Below are 21010 nucleotides of genomic sequence, written 5' to 3'. Positions count from 1 at the left end.
CACGCTGCCAAAAGCAGCTTTTGAAGCATGCCGGGGCAACCCCTCTGAGGCTAGACCTCCCTTTGGTGCTCTTCGTCTCCTGACCTGACGGAGCCTCTGTGCCAACCACAGCTGTTCTGCAGGAGCACTGATCTCCCAGCCCTCCCCGAAATTTCTGGGTGTGCCCGGCCAGCACAGACCAGTTTCCCCAGCGCAGACTGGAAGAAGCCGGGCATCCCAGGGCATGGCACAGCATGACTCAGACCACCCAAAGACACAGCGGATGCAGACAGGCACAGGTTTGCTCCAACTGATTTTTTTTGGAAGGGGCTACCTCACCGCAGAGCATCCATCCTGCTGCCAACCCAGGCTCGGTGTAAACACCATGCTGAGCTCTGAGAGGTGGGAGAAACACAACCACGCTCCCCTCAGCCTGCATCTGATGATGCCAGGATCCAGCTCTGCTATTCCTGAGCACAAAGCCAAAGGCAGAGCACCACGGGTTATGCCCTATTTGCTGCTGCTCCCATCAACCCACCCAGCAACCACACTGGGAGGCTGACTGCGCCCTAGCTTCAGGTGTAACTTGAGGCATTTGCACTTCAGGCAAACAGACATCCCGGGAAGTCAGGAAACGCACAGCCTCCTCCTCCAACAGCCTGGTGTAGCTGGTAATTCCTCCTACTGCACAACTGCATCCAAAATGTCTTCCAGGTACAAAGGAAAACGAAGGAATCACATACTTATTATAGCACTTGGGAAATACAGCAAGATCACATCACTGAGCACTTCCAACACTCACATTTCCTAAACTTTGATAATTTACTATTAATTTTTATAATTAATTTACTATTTTTTTTTAAAGCAACAACTTCAAGTTGATTTGATGGTTACCATTTGAATTGCCACTGTATCACCGTTCCCAGACTCAGAAACCAACTCACGAGTTACCCAAGGACCTGCTTTTTGCAGCTCTTAGATGCTCAGTTATTAAGCTTTTTTTTTTTTTTTTTTTTTTTTTTAACTGCACACTTGATACCAAAAGGCACAAAGGCACAGCACAAAAATCCTTCATGCAGGGCATTCTGCACGTGAGCAGATGGAAAGCATCAGTGTTTTCCAGTTTGGTCCTGCAGGAAGAGTTTTTCAGAGACTTGCTAAAGACACCTTGTTGGGCAAGAGTGCTTTTCTGGCTGTGGCTGTTTCAGGATTTGGCTGGTCCAGAATAAAGTCTTTTTTAACATACTCCTACATACTTCATTGAACATACAGCCGCAAGCCCAATTTGGACCTGGAAAGTCTGCTGAGAACAACCTACCTCCTGTCCTTTGTCTCTTATTAGTTGCAAGAAAATATGCTCACAAAAATGCAGTGAGGAATAGCAGCAGGTAGCAGACAGCCTCTTTTCACTCCTTGCTGCTCAGCACACCGAGCAAACTCTGCTGTGCTCACAGCATTGCCCTCTTGCAGCTGATCCTCCCTGACCCGTGCATTTCTGCTAATCCAGTTTTTGGTTCAAATGTTCACAAAAGAGTGAACTCAACCAAATGTTTTGCTAAGGGTATCTCATCTGAAATGCTTCGCACGACTTGCTAGTTAAGGCTCCCAAAAGCCCTGCAAAGCAGGTAAAATCTCCATTTTAGATTTGGGGGAAACTAAAAGGCAGCACAGAACTGCTTCTGCTCCCAGCAAACACTACTAAATTTTTAGCTTTTAGATCACGGAGGTTTGTCAGGGTGGTTTTACAAACACAAGGAGAAATCTAACTCTGGAAGCAGCAGCACACTGCGTTCTCACTAAAGCCTGCAGCTGCTTCACCCGCTTATTCAAAGCATTCAAAAATTGCTAAAAATTCAAAAATTGCTAAAAAATGTTTTTCTGGGGAGCACTGTGCTTTCAGCCCCCCACCTCCAAGCAGCATCCCAGCTGCCCGGTCACCACGCTCCCCTGTACCAGAACTGCCATGCCACACATCGACAACGCCAATGCTACCAACTGGATTTAATTAACATCACTGTGAACCTCTTTTTTAATTATTATTATTAATTTATTTTTAATGTCACACACGGGCCACTGGGACAAATTAAATACAATCATTTTCTGCCAGCTAGGCAAATGGCATTCCCCCCAGCCACTACCTAATATCTGGCTAAACAAAAGGGAAGCCAGGTGACTGGCATCCTTCCTCACCAACTTGCTCAGTGCCCAGAGGCAGCAGCACCTTGTCAGCCCAGCCCAGAGCCCCACCAGCTGCCTCCCAACAGGCAGGCAGAGCTCAGCTCAGTGCCGCTCGCAGAGCATTTAGAAATCCTTTGCTACAAGGGAAAAGGACACAGCGATCTTATCTGCCTGGTGTTCATTTTAAGTGGCTGAACACGGAGATAGCGGGCAGCCACCAGAGCCGACGCCGGAAAACGTGAGGCAGTGTGACCGTGCCGGGGCTGTCGGCTGCCAAGCAGCCTCTGGTGGGCTCACAGAGAAGCTGCACAGGCCACAGAAGCTGGCAGGACAAAGGTAGCAGACAAGGCTCTGACCAAACGCTTTGCAGGTGGGGCAGGGGTGCTCTGGGCGAGCTTCCCACCCAGCAGCATTCTGTGGCAGGAGGATGGAGTCAGGCTCTGGCCATCAGCTCCACACAAAAGCAGATGAGAGGCAAGTGGTGAATGATTAACAGCCTGTGGAAACGATGCCAAAGCCCCTCTGAAGACACATCGCACAGGTTCTGCCTCTGGGAAGCCTCCAAGGGTCAGGAGGCAAACAGAAAAAGTGCATTGCCTGGCCTCTGACACTTGCCCACAGTGGATGAAATAGGGAGCATCCAGGGGCACAGCTCACACTGATTCACGCCTCCAGTTTCCCAGTTGCTGCATTTTTATTTCAAGCATCTGCAGGACCTGTTTGGGTAGAGGCTGTTGCATAGAGGCCAAGTTTTTTAGACTTCTGGATAAGGAACAGGGATCTGTAGGATCACCATTAATGCATGAGCTATTTCTGGGATGCTGTTTGATCTCTGACAGCCCCTCTGCCCAGCTTTAGGATTTAAAGATTTCCCTTGGAATGGCATTTCCAAGAGTCAGGCATCCAGAATTTAAGTTTAAACTTGTGCTAATAAATGTGAGGTAAACAAATAAGAACCCAGGTTCAAGATGAGACTCAGAATCAACTTTTTTTTTTTTTTTACCTGAAGTTATTTTTATTCATCAGGAGAGAATAATTAGGAAAACCACATCTCACTGCAAGCCCAGAAAACACTTCACCATAATTCACCCAGGATCTGAAATGTCACGGCATAGATGCAAGAGCAGAATTCTTGGACTTGATCATTAAAGAGACACAATTTTTCCCCCAGACAGAAAAGCAGCCAATTGCAGAAAAATGCAAAAATATTTTTTCCAGAGAAGCGCAAGTCACATGAGTCACCCTTACTTGCAGATGAACCCAAACCTGAACTCCAGCATCAGTCACACAGAGCAGAGCGGACCAAAATCCAGCTGAAAACAGGCAGCTTGCCTTGGCGGCTCTGTGGAAGGGCAGGGGACTCGAGCAGCACGCAGAGGATACGCACGCCTCCTCTTGCACAACACTGCCATTATTTATTACCTCAAGGAGTTCGGCTTCTCCAGGAAAGAGCTCAGGGCTGAGGGCTCTGCACAGCAGCAGGACAGCCATGTCTCTAGATAACCATTTCTCCCTCAGGGTTCTCCCTCCTGGTTCAATTTCAGGTTGAAATGGCACGTTTTCTGGGCTGGACGGGGAGCAGACGCTTTCAACACAGCCACACATAACCAACCCCGCAGACTCACACAGGGCACACCAGACCAGCAGCTCAAGCCCTCACTAGATGCCACCCCTGTGGGCACAATGCTGTCCCCAGCATGCACAAGGGGAAGCCCAGACACCACAAAACCCTGCCGCTGCCCTTCTCTGTGCCGTGGGATCGCTGCAGGTCAGGACGTGGTATTACCACCACACCACGATGTGGTCAGGTGTGTCAGGAGAAGGTCCTCCATCCCAGCCACCGCCTTCCCAGGGGGTGGCACACCGTGGGACGCCAGCACGGAGGGACGGGAGGGCAAGGGGCGATTATTTCTCCCCGTGGCAAGGGATTTTAGTGGTAAGGTAAGTGGTAAGCAACCTGTGAGCAGGCTGGGACGTGAAGCAGCGGCTGCCGGGCGCTAGAGCTGGTACAGCCAGGCTGTGTGGCTGGCGGCGAGCTCCAGCAGCAGCACAGCAACGCGCGGCACCACCACGGCATCCTCCTGCCGAGGATTTCTAGGGCACGCAGATCCTGGAAACCTCGCAAAGCCTGCGAGGGGGAGCGAAGTACACGCAGTTTAAAAAATACCAACAGAAGGGTAAGCGGGGGGAACTGAGAGATAAGCTGCCGGAGCCGCACGCTCGGCACAGGCAGGGCATGGGGGGCTCGGGGCAGCTGAGGGGGGGTCCGACAGACAGCGGAGCTCCAAACCCTCCCGCTGCCCAGCAGCACGGGCACGTTTTGCAGCACAGCCGGGCCACCTCCGCCCCGGGGCTGCCTCGTTATTAGCGTTATTTTTAATGAAGCTGCCCCCGGAGCGGGGCGAGCTGCCGCTGCGCCCGGGCTGAAGGGGACCCCACCTCCCCCCGCGCAGCATCGCCCCGCGCTCCCGCTGCCATGGTGACGCGCGGGCACGCCAAACCTCCCCGAAAACGCCCCAAAACGACCCAAAAAAGAGACCCCAAACCCCTCTCTCCTCGCCCGAGCACGGCTCCTCACACCACCCCACTCACGGCCAGGGGCAGGCTCCCGTCCTCCCGGCGGAGCTCCGGCCGGCCGGCCGCCCTCGGGCCGCCGCCGCCCGCCGCCGTGCGGGGCTTGCTGTCCTGCCATAAGTAGTAGAAAGTGCCCAGGATCCAGGCGACCGTCAGCACGGCGATGGCATTGGCCCGCAGCCGCCTCATGCCGGCAGCCCCGGTGGAGCCTGGGAGCGCTGCCTCGCCGGGCAGCGGCGGCGGAGGGAGGCGGGGAGGCAGCGTGGGGCCCCCCCTTCCTCCTCCTCCTCCTCCTCCTCCTCCTCCATGGGCTGGGGAGGGCCGGGTTAGGGCCGCCCCGCCGGGTCCTAACGCCGGCTGGAGGGGAGAGGAGGGAAGCAGCGGCGCAGCCCCGTAATAGAGACGCCCCCCCCCCCCCGTGAACAGCCGCCCCCCGGGACCCTCAGGGTCCCAGCAGAAACCCCCCTGTGCCTGCAGGTCTCATAGCCCAGGTGCTTCGCTTCCTCGCCCTCACTGCGTCCCGCTGTTCCCACAGCGTTTCCAGGGTGGTGGATTTCAGGAAACGGCACAGAAAATCCCAAAACTCGGAGTTTATTTGTAGCACCTGGATAACTCGGCTTGCTGAGTACAGAAATGAGCAACAAGAAAGCATCCCGCACAGTATCACCACTCCTTAACTCCCTTCGTTGATCATAAGAGAAGCCCCAAGATAGATGAGCTAATTCTTCCCTTTGAAAGCCCCAAACCCCTTTGGCTAGGTGCCCTGTAGGAAAGTGTCAAAAATAAGCATGCAGACCCCTGCCCAGAAGCAGCAGTGACAAGCTGGAGCTGAAGGGGTTTCTCCTCCCTGGGGGCAGTCACTGCTAGCCACCCCAGGAGCATTATTCCCCCAAGTAAGGGGAATAATTTCTCCAGCAAGGCCTGGAGAAACTCAGCCAGACCCACCCGGCAGCTCCAGCCCCACCAAGATCCCACCTCAGAGCCACCACCTGAGCCACTCACACCGGCCCTGAGGCACCCCACTTGAAACAGATAAACCAGATCCACAGAGACCTGTTATTTAGGTCTCCAAAGCTTCAGGGCTTGAGTTGAACAGTCAAGGGAGTGCTGACATGCTAGCTGGCTGTCCTGAAGGAGACGGCACCTGTGACAGCACCAGCTCAGCACAGCCACCAACAGAGACACATACTCCTACAGTATGAGGCCTCTGAACACCTTGAAGACATCTCCCCAGCCATATTTCATCTTCAAGGCCCAAACGCTCCACTGGCTCCCAGGCCCAAGCTATGAGTACCAAGGTCCTGTGCTGTGCAGCCAGAATTCACAAGGATTTCACTTCCAACTGCAGGGCTTTGCTCCAAAAATCTCACCTCTCATTTAAAAGACAGCATGTTTTGAACTTTGTGATCATACAGGGACCTCTGACAATTCAAATTCTTCATGCATGGCTATAAGCTGCGAGGTTGTATATAGATATTGGAGACAGCCTTATCAGAAATAAGAGTACCAGAAGCAGCCTAGCAGAGACCTCAGTGCGGCCTCCAGAGTAGACATACAATGAGTATTAAGTGACTGCATTACATTGCTGATTTTGCAAAAGCATTAGATAATTCAATAAATACCTTTGTTGCCTAACAGAAGTGACCTGAAAAACATAATAAACTAAACAAGTCAGTCTTGTACAAGCATCACAGCAGAACTGTGGGGTCTTACCACCACAACTGCTCTTTTTGTGTTCCCTCTATAGCTGGGACTTCCATGTTAGAGATTTTAAGTCTTTTTTGAGAGACAAATTGCCCAGATAGAATTAAAGTGTTCTTCATTGCAGGGGGAAAAAAAACTAATAATAAAGACAAGCATCATCTGGACTTGTCATCACAAAAAGTAAAACACGGCTGTTTTATAGCTGTGGTGCAGAGAACATGTTTATCAGATTAACGATGAATATAGCTGAGCTTTCAACTATGGAACATCTGGAGAACACAAAAGGGCTTTCCTTAGCACTATTCTGATCTGATAAATCAGGTCCACTATTTTTTGTGGCCTCCGGGCATGGAAGTGCCATCTGAAACACAAACATGAGGCCTGTCTAGACTCCAGAAACAGTTTAGACAAAGTCATCCAGAGTTTAGCTAATAATATGTAAGGAAAACCAGCATTAGAGTTCAGGGGCTGGAGCAGGTCACGCAAGGCTGGGCCGTGCAGCTGCACCCTTGCCAGACAGAGAGGTTTCACTGTTCCAGGCTGGCAGGAGACACTTCCCCATCTGGGTGCTTCCTTCAGCAGTCATTAGGGTAGCAAGGAGAACAGAAAAGGGGGAGAAAGGAGTGTGTGGCGTTGTCCTGCGGGGATGTGGGCCCTTGTTCAGGGAGATGCAGCTCTGCTCCCCCACGGCCCACCTGCCAGGCATGAAGCTGCACCTCATGCAGAAGTACCTTGTGCCCAGCTGGGCTCCTGCCTGCTCACTGAAAGCGCTACAGGCTGAGGATCCAGAAAGTCACGTATCTTGAAGCCACAAGGGCTGAGGACACAGTCACAGCTCACTTCCCTGGAGCTCTCCATCCACAGGGGTTCCTTCTCTTAATTCTCACTTCAAAGCCCATCCATACGCTCAGCTGTGACAGCTCTGGTAGCTTTCTTAGACAAGCTCATCACAGCTCCCAGCCAAACCAAGCAAACAAAGAGCAACCCCAGCTCAGGAACTTTTCCCACAAAACCTCTCCTCAGAGAGCTCTTTCTACACGGGCAGAGCACAGTAACTAGGAGAAGAACACAAGGCATCTCAGCCTGGTTTTCTCTGAGCTTGCTGCCACCAAGTGGCTCCTTCCTCCTCCTCCACTCCATCCCTGGGCTGGAGGCTCACCCTTCCTGGTGAAGCTCCTGCTCTCTTTGAGCAATGGTCAGTGAGCTTCCAGATGCTCAAGCAGGTGCACAGGCATGGGTGAAAGCAGTTTACCTGCTGAAGGACTCTGAGCTCAGCCCGAGAAGTGTTTGTCCCAATGGGCAGGAAGAGCCATGGAGTCCTTTCCCCACAGCAAATGGGGAGCAATCTGATAGTCTAACCATAACACCTCACTGTGCTCATCACCTGGATCCACACCACCCCCCTGCAAGCCTTTGAGATGTGTTTACCCATATGGCAGTGCCAACATAGTAAAGTATGTGCCACCAGCCCTCACTGCCAGGGTTTGAAAAGAAAAGTTATCTGCATTACTCATCTCAACTGGCCAAATTCCTAAACTGCCCCAAGTACTTTCCTTTTCCAAAGAGCTTCCTCATGCTGGTCAGAGGTTGTGGGTGCGTGAAGATTTGTGAAAAGCTACATTGCAGTGCCCCAGATCATCTGTCACCCTGCACACCCTTGGCCTCAGCCACTTGCCCCAGAAAAAAACAAGGAATGCCAGAAAGTTTAACAGACCATCTTAAACATGGCATAGAGTTAGATACCATTCAGGCAGCCTCCAGCTGATCACCTCCACGGGCACCATAAAAAGGCCAGACAGAAATTACTCCCCTGGGAGTGGCTCCATCCTTAATTTATTCTGATGCCCAGTCAGAAGAGGCAGAGGGTGAATGCTGATTATTTCTGTGATTAACAGAAGATGAGCTCCGTAGGATGGCATATTTGCCAGCCAGGACAGAAATACCTTCTGGTTCATGGTTTCTGGCTGATGTCCAAGCAGTAAGGTGGTGGAGGGCAATGGCCCAGGTCAAAGTTAGGGCAAAGAGCGTACAGTTAACCAGGAATTGGAATTTTAATTGCTTAACAGTGCAATTTAATACAAAGCATTCTCTTAAGTGGTATTTAAGGTCACTGTAACCTTAAAGTTATCTTCATGAAGATTTTTCTTAATGAAAATGAGAACTGAAGAATTCCCAATAAGCTATAATTAACAGGTCTGCAATGCACTTGTGTTTCTCAAGAGAGAAGCACCTGCTGAAAGGCTAGCCATGGTCAGATGAATCTCCTTTGAGAGTCTGAAGGAGCCAAAAGTCTTCAGAGATGGTTATCTGGGACACGGGACCCCTGGGTGAAGGTGCCATTAACCCTCTATGAGGAGCATCCTTCATGCAGTGAGGCTCCCTAGGATCAGTGTGGGGTGTCAAAAGGGTAAAGTGACTGATGGATTCAGGAGGGTGACCAGCAGGGCTGCAGACCTTTGAATCCAGGTTTTAGCTCAGATTAAGAGCAGCACTGTGGCAAGTAATGGTTCCCATTAGTGCCCCAAAACTGCCCAAGCAATTGTTGCCCACCCAGCTCTGTGCTGAAGCTTGCTCATCTCTTGGGACATAGCTCAACACAAAGATCTGTTTTCCCTATGGCAGAGGCCAGTCACATCCTGGTGCAGCTGAGCCTCTGCAGTCAGAATTGCACAGCCACATCTTCCAGCTGGGGCTCTGGAGACAACTGAGCCGATCCTGGGGCAACCCCTGGGCAGCAACTCAACACATTGAGGATAAAGAGGAATGGAGTTAGGGCAGAATCAGGCAGGAGATATCAACACACACACACAAAAAAAAAAAATCACTCTCAAGTAATGCACCCATCATGAGATCTTTTGAAAGTGTAGAAACAAAATAAATATTTAAGTAGAATAAGTCATATATTAATGCAAATGATTGAACTAGAAGATCCACTTATAATCAACTTGATCAGCTTTATGAGCCTGACTTACAAAAAGCAGCAGAAGGCAGGATGAGAACTTATGTCCCTTTCTCGCCCCATATCATTTGCTTCTCCTACTTGCTGTATCTTGACTTCCCTAGGACAGGGATTTATTTCCCACCTTTATGGTAAAGCACGTAACACTTTTCTTGTGCTCAGAATTAATTAACAATAAAGTCTCTTTATTACAATCTGATGACTATTTGCTCTCCTTTATTGGCAGCACATCACAGTGCTGAATGTGACCTGAACTGCAATTTAATCCTCATAGAAATTCTAAGCTTTTAAAGCTCAATATAGCCACCAGGTTAGTGCTCATAACAGCCCTCTTAGTTGCAAAGCAGAAGCAGCTTGCAGTGCTCATCTGGCACAGTGATGAAGCTCCAGTCTCCCACTACAGAGGATTTCCAGACAAAAACCATTGCAGTCTGGGAAATAACCTGTGAAAAATATCCTACCCAGTTTCTCACACATCCCATAAGAGCAACTCGCGTCGTGCACAGCAAGCTGGGTTCAAGTCAAGTGCACTGAAAAAATGCTTAACTTTCCTAAGAGTCGCAGCAACATACTTATTTTTGAAGCTCCATCCCTCAAAATAACCCAGACAATTAACAGAACACTTCTCAAAACATTCCAGCCCTGGCACCGAGCATGAGAAACCTCAGGCTGAGGGAAACAGGAGCCGTGGATTTGACAGCCCCAGAGGCTCCACAATACCCCCGATATACAACCTTGGCCAGGTAGGGTCCAGACCCACCTCCAGGTGGGAACTGGAAAGGGAAAAGGAAAAAAAAAAAAAAGAAAGAAAAAGAAAGAAAAATTTTGGAATCTGGAGGATATCAGGAGTAAGCATCCATCACATTAAGCTGGGGGAAAAAAAAAAAAAAAAAAAAAGAAAAAAAAAGAAAAAAAAAAAGAAAAAAAAAAAAAGGCAGAAATCCAGCATGCTGGTGCTTTCCAGCTTTTTGAGCTTGCAGGCAGGGGGGCCTTGCAAACTCACCCCAGCACAGACAAACTCTGTTCAAGGGCAAAACACGGCCACCTCAGCAGAGCCCAAGGCTCCCTCCCAAGGTCACAGGATGCCCCTTTTTGCTCAGCTGCCTCTGGCTGGCAGTAGCGCAAGGAGGACCAGCACAGCACTTCCCATCTGCAGCACTTTCAGTGCCTGAGACTCCAGCCAGATCAACGCAGCACTGAAGATTTACCACTTTCTGCCTTTTCCTTTTCATGTTATATTGGAACATCGTAACTCACAGGAAGGCAGGAGTAAGGGATTTCTGGGATATTTATTGAAATCACAGCCTCAGTGGAACCACAGCCAAGGAAAACTGCCAAGCTGAAGCTTTCACAGAAGCCGAGCTGATGTCTTCTCATGAACTTTATGAAGTCTTCCAGCACAGAGACCCCTCGTGCTGGGATCACACAGGTCCAGCCGCTTTGCAGAAGCTCTCAGCAATGACAGCTCTGCCCAGCACAAGTTGGGTGATCCAGCCCCTGCCCAGGTGCCCCTCAAGGCCCTGCCAGTGGTGGGACAGCAGAGGCTGCATGTGAAGCATCCACCAGCCCCTTACCCAGCTGTGCAGAGAACTTCTCTTTTGTTTTGTCAGGAGCACTAGCAGCAGCCACCTCACTGCAGGCAGCAGGGTCTCAGCACTGCTCCACAACCTCCCTGGCAGCAGCCTGAGACAGAAACTGTGAGGCTCTGAGAGGTTCTGTCCAAGTCCCACGGCAGGCACATGAGGCTCTCTGATTTCCAGATAAGGTCTCACATGGAAAAAAAAAAAAAAAAAAAAAGATTAGGAAGTACAAACATGAGGGCAAATTTCCTCTGAAGCTCCCCAACACTGGTGTCTGAGGAGCCAGCCTCACCAAGAGCATACCTGATGCTTGGGGATACCTATTACAAAACATCCCAAAGATTAGAAGAGTAGCATTTGGTCTTGCTGTTCCCTTAGGATCTGTTCATGGACCTACAGCCTATAACCTGTTTAATATAAACCTATAGTCTGTTAGTAGTGTCTGCAAGGTCCAATGCTTCACTGTGTCCTTCATGGTCTTGTCCACTCAGCCAGCCTCCCCTTCCCCAAACTGAGGTATCTCAGACTTTGTTTCCCCTTTACAGGCAAGGTGCCTGACCATTAGGAAGCCATTTTTATGGCCTGCATGATACAATAAGGCTACCTAATAGAAATTTATTTGCAACATTAACACAGAAAGTCAGATTCACATTCTTTAGAAATTCACATCTTAGGACAAATGTTTTTCTCCCTAAAGAGAAGAGTGCTTTATAAGTGCTGAACAAAATGACCTCCCCTATTCTCACGTAGAAGAGAGGAGAGGAACAAGAATTACAGAGAAAGAAATTCCACTGTTTAAAAAATGACCCCTCATTTTTGCTCGTAATTATCTCCAATACCTGAATGCGAGGCTTGGCAATAAAGAGCTGTCACTGCAGGAGCACAGCAGCCAGAAAAAGGAGTGAGAAATGGGAGGAACTGCTTAAGCCACTGTGAACAGAAGCAATACTATTTCATTTGAAAGCCTGTGTGTCTACAGAGATGCTCAGCACATCAGTGCAGCTTTTTTAGATGCAGAGATACATCAACACACGAGCATAAGCACGTGCACACGTGTTTCACACACTCAGATTAGTTCCTAAATCTAATCTGAGCTTCCAGCAGACACTGCATCCTCTGCTGCTAGCTGAAGACAAGGAAAGTCTCTCCCGCAGGAGCTAAAAGCCATCACAAACCTGACCATTTCTGTTTGAAGGTCACAGCAAGATTAAAGAAATCTGCCATCTCCAGAAAATATATATGATCACTGGCGCATGCAGCTCCTCTCTAAGCGCGTGCACTGCAACATACTTTGCTCCGTGGAGAGATGATGAAAAAGGCTGTGTGCAACAATTGCAATCATACTGCTTGATGGAATACTGGAGAACACTTACGTGTTATTTTGGCACAGTAAAGCCTACAAAGACCAAAATAACCATACTGATAGCCCCCTGCTCCCAGGTTTTACATCCCCACGTAGAGCTGTGTGCAGCCTCAGCCTCCTGGGAGGCACACCGCCATTCATCAGCATGTTACCAACGTTTATACTCCATAGCCCAGCTCTGCCCTTCTTCAAGCTCAGACCCCATTGATACAGCACCACAAACACACCCCGTGACTCTGCCCGGCTGAGCAGTAGCCCCATGCCCACTCCTCCATGGATGGGATGCAGCTCATCCCAACAGTGGCCCCAGAGCACCCTGGCAGGGACCAGCAGGCACAAAGAGCTGAGGAACTGTACCATTAGCACAAGAGAAATACTCCAGAAGGAATATATAGAGCACAGAAAGCAGCCTCCACTTGCCTTTATCATTTGGTGCAGGGAGGAGCTCAATGAGAGGCAGCTGTGGCCAAAGAGGACAGCTGCATCTTGTAGGGCCGTTTGGTCTCTGCCAAGCTCTGAAGGACGGGTTTGCTTTGACAGATTTCCAGCCCTCAGAGATCTCTGCATCCCAAGAAACATAATCTAGGATAAAACAGATTTTATCCACTTTATTTTTTATTTTATTTTATCTCTCCTGCTCTCCAAACATCACATCCTCATTCATCTATGAAGGCTGTTGTGCAAGTAGCCTCGTTGCACTGGGGGATTTGGGCAGTGGTTCCACTCTCCCAGCTCTGGCCCACCTGAGACCACTCTCACCACATCCCTGAAATTAAACTTTGAAGCCTAACTCTAAAATTTACTTCCCAAGTCTGGGTTTTCCAGCTGTCCCTCTCTTTGTGTCACCCCCCAGGGCATTTATTTTATTTCCAGTGTTTGGAGAGAAACCAAGATTCAAATTTAGCATGGTTGGTAGTATAAGAGCACAGATCTAATTTCATTAAACTCTGCCCTGAACAGGGGCACCAAGGAGAAGAATCACATCTCAGACATCCTGGCTGGGAGAGAACATGCTGCAGCTAACTGCATCTCAAGGAATGGCCTGAGACTAAAGCCTTTCTGATACTTGTGAGGGAAAAACTGCTTCTCATTCTTAGGGGATATAAATAACAATGTTTGTCAAAAAGGAGACATGGGAAAAGTGGGAGAAAAAATGAAACGTACATTTCTGAAGGATGAGAAAGGAGATTTGTTTTGTTTCTCAGAAACACTGTTACTAGTTGGGTCTTAGGAGCTTTACAAAAAAAGTATCTGTAAATTGAAAAGTGAGCTGCTCAACCTTCCGTCTGTAACTCTTCTTTTCCTTGCAGATGAGCAAATACACCAAGGCTGGGATGAGCTCCCCAGGGCACTGCAGGGGCTGGGTGTGGGAGTGAGGAGAGGCAGGGGTCAGATGTGAAGGTAGAACGGGGATTGCAAAGAGTCAAAACTTCCTCCACAGAAGGGATGTGGGGAGATGGGTAAACCTCAGGGCTTGTCTCAGTGAGCCACTGGCGTGGGAGAGCAGCAGCCCCCTTCCCATGGACGTGCACTTGCCAACAAGCAGAAGCTCAGCCAGCTGTGTCCAGGGTGGGCTGCGTATTTCATCTGCAGGCAGCCCTACTCCTACTGTTCCGGTCCTGTCATCACATCCCATGCACAAGTTTAATGTGAGCCCTATCTGGCATGGCTCTTCTCCTGATCTCATCACTGCTCCTAAATCCTTAGGATTCACCTGAATCTGGAGGGGGCCTTACCAGACCTGGGACCAGCTCACACAGTGATGAAACGCAAAATGCTATGACAGCTGTGGGACAAATCCATCCCAGGCAACCTCTGCAGCCTGTGGAGCAATAGTGACACTCTACCAGAAACACAAGGCTTTCCTTCAGCATCCTGTGTGTGCACCAGACATGGGGGCAAAAAACACTGCGAGGAAGAGAGACACGGATAAAAAGAAACAGATGGAAAAGGATGGAGGTTTACTGAACAAGCCAGAAGGAAGCAACCACGCTCAGAAAAGTAAAACCCCAGTCCTTAATGGACAAGGTGAAGCAAATGCTCCACTTTGTCCCATCTCCCTCCTCCTGCTTTCTGCTACTCCAGGTCCTTCCTTGCACCTGGATTATAAAAGAGAGCAAGGAAGGGCACCATTTTCTGTTCACTAGCAGAGATCACAGAATCACAGAATTTCTAGGTTGGAAGAGACCTCAAGATCATCGAGTCCAACCTCTGACCTAACGCTAACAGTCCCCACTAAACCATTTCCCTAAGCTAAACCTAGATCTAACCCTGTCACTAAATAAAGAAAGGCTGACAGCTTTTTATGACATGAGGAAGTGGAAAATGAAAGGTCTGAGACAGAAAAGCCAAGAACGACCAACGGGCATCGCAGTGAAACACGTCTGGCAGATCTGGAAATGGAAGCCCATCCCCATGGAGCCCGAGGGGGAGCTGACAGAGAGAGCACTTCAGAGGAGGGATGTTGTGCCTGAGGGGCAGGGCAGGCGTTCCCCAGCTGGGTGTCCGAGGCCTGGCGAGGAAGAGGCAGGAGGTCGCTCCTCACACGGCTGCTCCACACCATGGAGGTCTGTGGGAGGAGGGAGAAAGGTCTAGGCTCTGAATTAGATCACATCCATCTAAATCTGAGTTTCTTTTAAATCATCTGCAAGAGAAATGATCTGTGATGGCATCAGACTGTTAGGCCTTTGCCCATTCATCATGAGCTGAGGCCCACCCAAATCTCCACTCAGGGTTAGGCCACAGCCCACTGCAGCATAAACAACAAAGCTTCTGGTTCATTTTTGGCTCAGACATTTCTTTCACTAAGAAAATATTGGAACCAGTGACCTGGCGCTGCCTTCACGGACTGGCCTGAGGCTGACTCTGCACATTTGTTCAGGTGCCCAAATTTAGTCCCTAGACTGGGCCGAAGTCTGTATGTGTGCTGCAGGCAGTGCCCCTAAGTTTGGAAGGGTGTCCTGATACTTCTGGTTTTGTCATTGCTTGTCCTCAGCCCACACGTCAGGCTTTGCTTTGGGCTTACTGAAGTAAAGCATTCACAGCTTTGAGCAGGATTCAGAAGAGAATTGATGGATAAGAAACAAAGTGGGACACAGACATGCCTGAAGAGAAGCGCTTTCTCCCCCTCTCTGAAGAGTGTTCAGATGTGGTTCTGCAAGTCCTGTTCAACACTTGTTCTCAGTAAAATACCCCAATCTCATGCTTTTTTGTGTGCTCTTTCCCCCACCTCAAGCTACGGTGCTGCATGTGGGAACCCTTTTTTCCAAGACTTTTACTGCTGCACTTCAGGTGCAATGCCCTACCACAGCCCCACCTGCGGAGACATGAGCTCAGCTACTCTTTAGGGATTTGAGGTGTCAGAAATGAGACATCTGAGCCTTATGGCAGCTTGCAAGCACGGGATTTCCCTAGGGAGCCATCTGATGGAGCAGTGACACATTTCTGACATTCATTGTGTACGTTTCAGGTCTCTTTGATGTGAAAGCAATGGGGAGTAGGAGCAAAAGGTGAAATCATGAGGTCAGTGGTGGGTACAGTGAGAAACAGGAGCTCAGCTCCTCAGGACTGTTCTCCTGCTCCTTCACTCCTGAGGCAGAGGGCCTCTGTTCTCAAACAGCCTTCCATAATTTTCTGGGGGCACTCCAATGCCTGGCTCATCTGCAGGTTCCTGTGTCCAAGTCTGCTGGGCTACAGCAGGTCCAGGCTGCTAGCAGGGCATAAATACACCTAGCCAGGAGCTCAGGGCAGGGACACAGATTTATTCTCAGAAGAGAGAGAGAAAAACCAAGTATTTACTCACTGTATGTTTTCACTGTTAAAAGAAAGAGAAGCTTGTTGATACACAAGCACTACTGCTTTAATATACTGACAGCAATAAACCAGTACAACTCTCTCAGGATGGACACAGCTTCTGGATTTGAGGTGTTTATAGCACTGCACTGCCAGGGGAATAAGCTATAACCACATAACAGGCCTTTGTACACTCCCCCCTTGACAGCAACAAATCAAATTTCAGTTAGATAAAGAAACAAAAAAAAAAAGATCAAAAAATCCACCCCCAATCAAAATAATAATTAACAGCATGTAAGCAAGGTCTAAATTTCTGGTTGTCGTCAGCAGACAAAGATGGGTCCAGAGGGTCCTCTTCAGATGGCCTGGAGCAGCGCAGCAAGTGAGTCACTTCACACACCTCGGCGGGCATTAACAGCCACAGCTAGTAAGGACCATTGACATTGAAGCACTTCACTGCTAAATACACGGCCACGGTGTTCGTCAAGCCTGAACAGATGACATCCATTCGTCTGCCTCCTTGCAATTACCGTCTACCTTCCCAAATGGCTCTCCATAGAGTTACAGAAAACAGAGCTCCTCAAAGACCAACCTGTGCGAAGACCCAGAAGTTCTTCCTTGCAGAGCGCTCCATTAACTCACCGGCTGTCCCTCTGTGCAGGAGCCTTGCAGCCAAGCAAGCCCAGGCCACCCCCAAGCATGGGGCACCCTGCCAGCCCTCCTGCTGCTGCTTTAGATGAGGTGCTGAACCCAGGAGCTGTGCGGTCTGCAGGCGAGCATCCTGTACTCCTGTACTATGGAGTAGAAAAGTGGGCTTCTACGTTAAATACCAGCACAGGCTGTTCTACGTTAAACACTAACATAGGTTTTTCCCCTATTTCTGAAGCTGCATTCACATCCTTTTGCCAAGACCATTCATCTTGAATCTGCAAAGAGTTGGCTATCACATTTCTTGGTGATAGGAGACTCGCTAAAACAAAACACCTCTCCCTAGCTCCTCTCAAACTAACACAAGAAATATCACTCAATTTTTCTCAGTCGTCCCTGAAAATATGAAGTGTGAAAAACAAACTATCTAGAGAGAACCAACTTCTCACCGCTGACTGCTATGGCCAGATAAATTATCCTGAACTAACTGGACTTTGGCTTCAGTCCAGCACAGCAACTCTGACATCCTCATCCTTGTCCTCAGGGATCATTTGGGGGTACTTTTTCCTTTGTGCCTCTTTTTATTATTTTTTTATTTTTATTTATTTAAATTTGCCTTGTACACCACACCCCACTGCTTTTGGGATCCCCCTTTGCTCCAAGCTGATTTTGTTTTTCCAGGCTTTTCCCTTTGTATCTGTTCAAGACAAAAGTATAGTCCTGTAAGGATAGCAGTGGGATTATCATCCTGGCTTTACTGTGTTCCCATCTTCATTCCAGCACAATTTGTTTCCTTGTACAGCAGTTCCATTTAATTTCCCAGTAAAAAACAAACAAAAAACACAAAACAACAGGGATTTATAGAAGAATAAGGCTAGCGAAGTTACTGACTCCATCCCCTAAATAAAGTTCTGAGATTTAAGAAAGGAGCAAATATTTAGCAAGAGAAAGTTTGTTCAGGGCTGGAAGGGTGGTTTTTGTATTTCTTCTCAAGGGAACAGGGATTTCTGGAAAGCTACTAAGTTACTTTAAAAAAAATTTGGCTCATGGGTCTTTTTTTTTTTTTTTTAAAGCATTTGTCTGGAAGAGCAAAGTGTGGTGCTAAAACACAGTGAGAAGAGCTAAGGGGAGGGAACACGTGCCAAGGTCACGTCCACAGCGGTAGCAATGGCCAGCTGCACAGCAGCGATATTAAACCTCTCTCTGACACAAGATCCTGCTCACAGCTACTTTTTTAGAGCTATAAAAATCCAGAAGAGGCACACGTTAATTAGAGCAGTTCACAGAGGAGATCTGCGTGTCTGTCTTGGCAGCTGGTGACTGCAGGGCACGTAGCGAGCATGGGAGCAGCATGGCCGTGCATGGAGCTAGCTGGAATATTTTCATCACCTCTGGGTTTGTCAGTACAGACAGGGGCAGTACAGATGGCTTGCAGCTGGGGAGCCACTCAGAGCACTTATAAGGAAGAGATGGGACCTCTGTCAAGAAGCAACACGCACCATAAAGCCCAAAATCTCCCTTTTGTTGGCATTTAAGGCCATAACCTGCTGTCCTAGCTAGAGTAGACTAGAAAGCTGACCAGGAAACCCCCTTCCTCTTCACCACAATCTTCTGATTTGTCTCCTTGTCCCTTAGTTCTTTATTCCCCCTGAGTTCAGTTCTTCTGGGCTGTGCTCAAAAGCCAGATTTCTGTGCCGGTGTCCCCTGCAGAGCACAAGACTCACCTTCCAGAGCTTCCAAGTGGCAGCTTCCAAGCAAAAGCCCCCATCTGGGCTACCCTTGGCTCCTTTCCCTCCAAGGTACAGGCAAAGAAAAGCTGTTTGAGGTCATTACCCTAGCGCAAACCTGCTAGCTGCAGTAATTTCTCTTCCTTGTCCTCCAATGCAGTCCCCCCGAGAAGTTAGCTTTTACTATAAACCCTCTGACTAGCCACCGCTGGCACTGAAATACCTCCAACCAAAGGATGCTGGCTAGCAGAACCCTTTTTTTTTTTTGGGTGACTATTTCAGGTGAGCAAAATAAAGATAACACACCTTTTTGTTGGTTTTTAAAGCATGGTTGGAGACATCAGCTCTTCCATCTAACTCCTTGTACTTACCTCGCCTCCTGGCTTCTTTGCTGTTGCAGCAGAACTTCTGCACTGCAAGAGCACCCCCTAATATTTCAATACAAGCTGCAAACGTAGCAACCTAATGCCTAGTGGGCATTAGGATTCTTAATCTAACTTGCAAGGCAGAGGAAAAAGATACTTGGGTATTTCTGAGGGTCTAATACTCAGCACCATCTAGTGGTTGTCACCTATGCCTATCCTGCACAGAACACGCAGAAGGCATGTTTGATTTACAGCAGCTTTCTCCTCCAAAGGCAATTTGTCAAGAGACAGGCAGTCTAATCTGATATTTTCCAGGGCTCTGTAAGGATTTCTTAAGTTCTAATCTTATTTCCTGGGCTGACTCTCTTCCTAGTGAGGAGATATTTTTCCTGCGGGAAAAGATCTGTAAAATGGAGCCGGTCTTTAAGACATCTGCAAAGCGCTATGAGATGTGCAGCCGAATAACATCTAGAATTGCTAGCCATATATCACAGGAGAACCAGAGGAGGGAAGAAGAGGGTGTAACGCTTGTAAAACATATGGAAAACATTATCCAAATGGCAAAAATCTGACATAAAGCTATATGCACAAACTTACAGCTCTGATTTGGGTTTTCCATAGCCATTGCTATACAAGTAAAGATAATGTGTGGGTTTTTTTTGTTTGTTTGTTTTTTTATCCACAGTGCATTTAAAGGAGGTCCCACTCTCATTTTCACAGCTTGCCACCAGCAGTCGGAGTCTCTCTGCTTTTATTTATTACTAAACATCCTGGATAGAGTTGGGGCACAAAGGAAAAGATGAAGAGCAATTGATAGATCTCAGCTGATGCAGAGTACTGCTCGGCATTTTACAAAGGATGATCAATCAGAAAGCACATTGCCGTTAATCAATGTGATTAGAGATACATGTCAGATCCCTACAGAGCACACAATGCAAAACAGCTTCTTAGAGAAATGCATTTTTGTGGAGGGGGCTTGGGGATGCAGTTTTTCTCTTAAGCCTGCAAGTCAGGCAGCTGCCTACTACTACCTTTTTCCCAGACTTGTCACATTCGTGCTGAGATATATAAATGTCTTCTCTCTTGTGCTCCTCCATCACTACACAATCTTTCCATTTTTAAGCAAAGAAAGATAGAAGCCATATTTTGTACCATCTATAGCTGAAGCTGGAGTTTTTCCTGTACGAGGAAATGGTTTCTTATTATCTGAAAATTACATCTCTATTTTACAGTAAAAGCCCCAGTCCTATTTTTTGTTTTCACTCCTCTTTTCTTCCTCCATCTCCAGAACTGGACTAATCTAGTCCCTTTGCAAAAAATAATAAAAGAAAGATGGTTTTGCTCTGTTTCCTGGCGACCAGCACTGCTGAGACACTGGGTAGTATCACACTGCCTAATTCAAGGCAGAAACAAGCACGGTGATGGTTAAGTGGGAAGTGAGGGTGCAGCACTAACCTTGGTGCAGAAAATCCTTGCCACAGCTGCCTGCAGTTCATGGTGCAATTCACAGTGAAAGAAAAGCCTGCTCTGAATACAGAGAATTACGTCCCACGTGTGCTTATTGGGCTGATTTTTTATTGTTATTTTTCCTTAGTAAACTTCACCATGTTGGCTCTCCAGCATCACCCTCTCTACCTGTAAAAGCACATAAAAAAAAAATGATGTTGATGCTGGGCTAATACAAGAGGGCAAACTGTGGCTCCCCTAAAAGCTCCCAGAGGAAGCAGGATGCTGTCTTTGCGCTCATCTTAAACTGCCTCCCCCCCTTCTCCAAAACAACGTGAAAGGAGGAGGTGACCAAAGAGTAAGTGATGGAAACTGACCTACTGGTTCAGACTGGAGGTGCCTCTAATCACACTGCACAGTGGCAAGGGCTGGTGGTGACTCCTTATTAGAGAGGCTCCCTCTGCATGTGCAAAGGTCCCAGCTCCCCAAAGGCACCTAGGCACAGAAGCTGGGCACTGAGGTACTTCTCACAGGTGGTGGTGGTGGGGAATGACACAAAACAAAAACTGTTACAGACAGTGCAGAGCTGAGATACTCCCTAGGGAGCCAGAGCAAGAGCAATGCAACAGGAAGATGGCTTTGCATGCCTGGCATTAAGGAGCACCAAATGCAAGAAGCCCACGGGGGTACGTTGT

At 48.4% G+C, this 21010-nt stretch overlaps 1 protein-coding gene across 1 annotated transcript in view; it reads right to left on the bottom strand.

Annotated features, from left to right (window-relative positions):
* The window catches only part of GALNT16 (polypeptide N-acetylgalactosaminyltransferase 16), a gene marked incomplete at both ends in the record, with an annotated part of 60603 nt that extends 55683 nt beyond the window's left edge, over positions 1–4920 (bottom strand). Inside the window, one exon of the mRNA XM_084287340.1 lies at positions 4750–4920. Within this exon, the coding sequence (XP_084143466.1) occupies positions 4750–4920 (171 nt within the window). The remainder of the gene's footprint in view (positions 1–4749) is intronic.
* Between the last annotated feature and the right edge of the window lie 16090 nt (positions 4921–21010).

This window comes from Netta rufina (genome assembly GCF_964035555.1).
Source record: "Netta rufina genome assembly, chromosome: 5".
Lineage (NCBI taxonomy): Eukaryota > Metazoa > Chordata > Aves > Anseriformes > Anatidae > Netta > Netta rufina.
The sequence above is the reverse complement of the archived record's forward strand: the minus strand, read 5'-3'. Positions and strand labels throughout refer to the sequence as shown.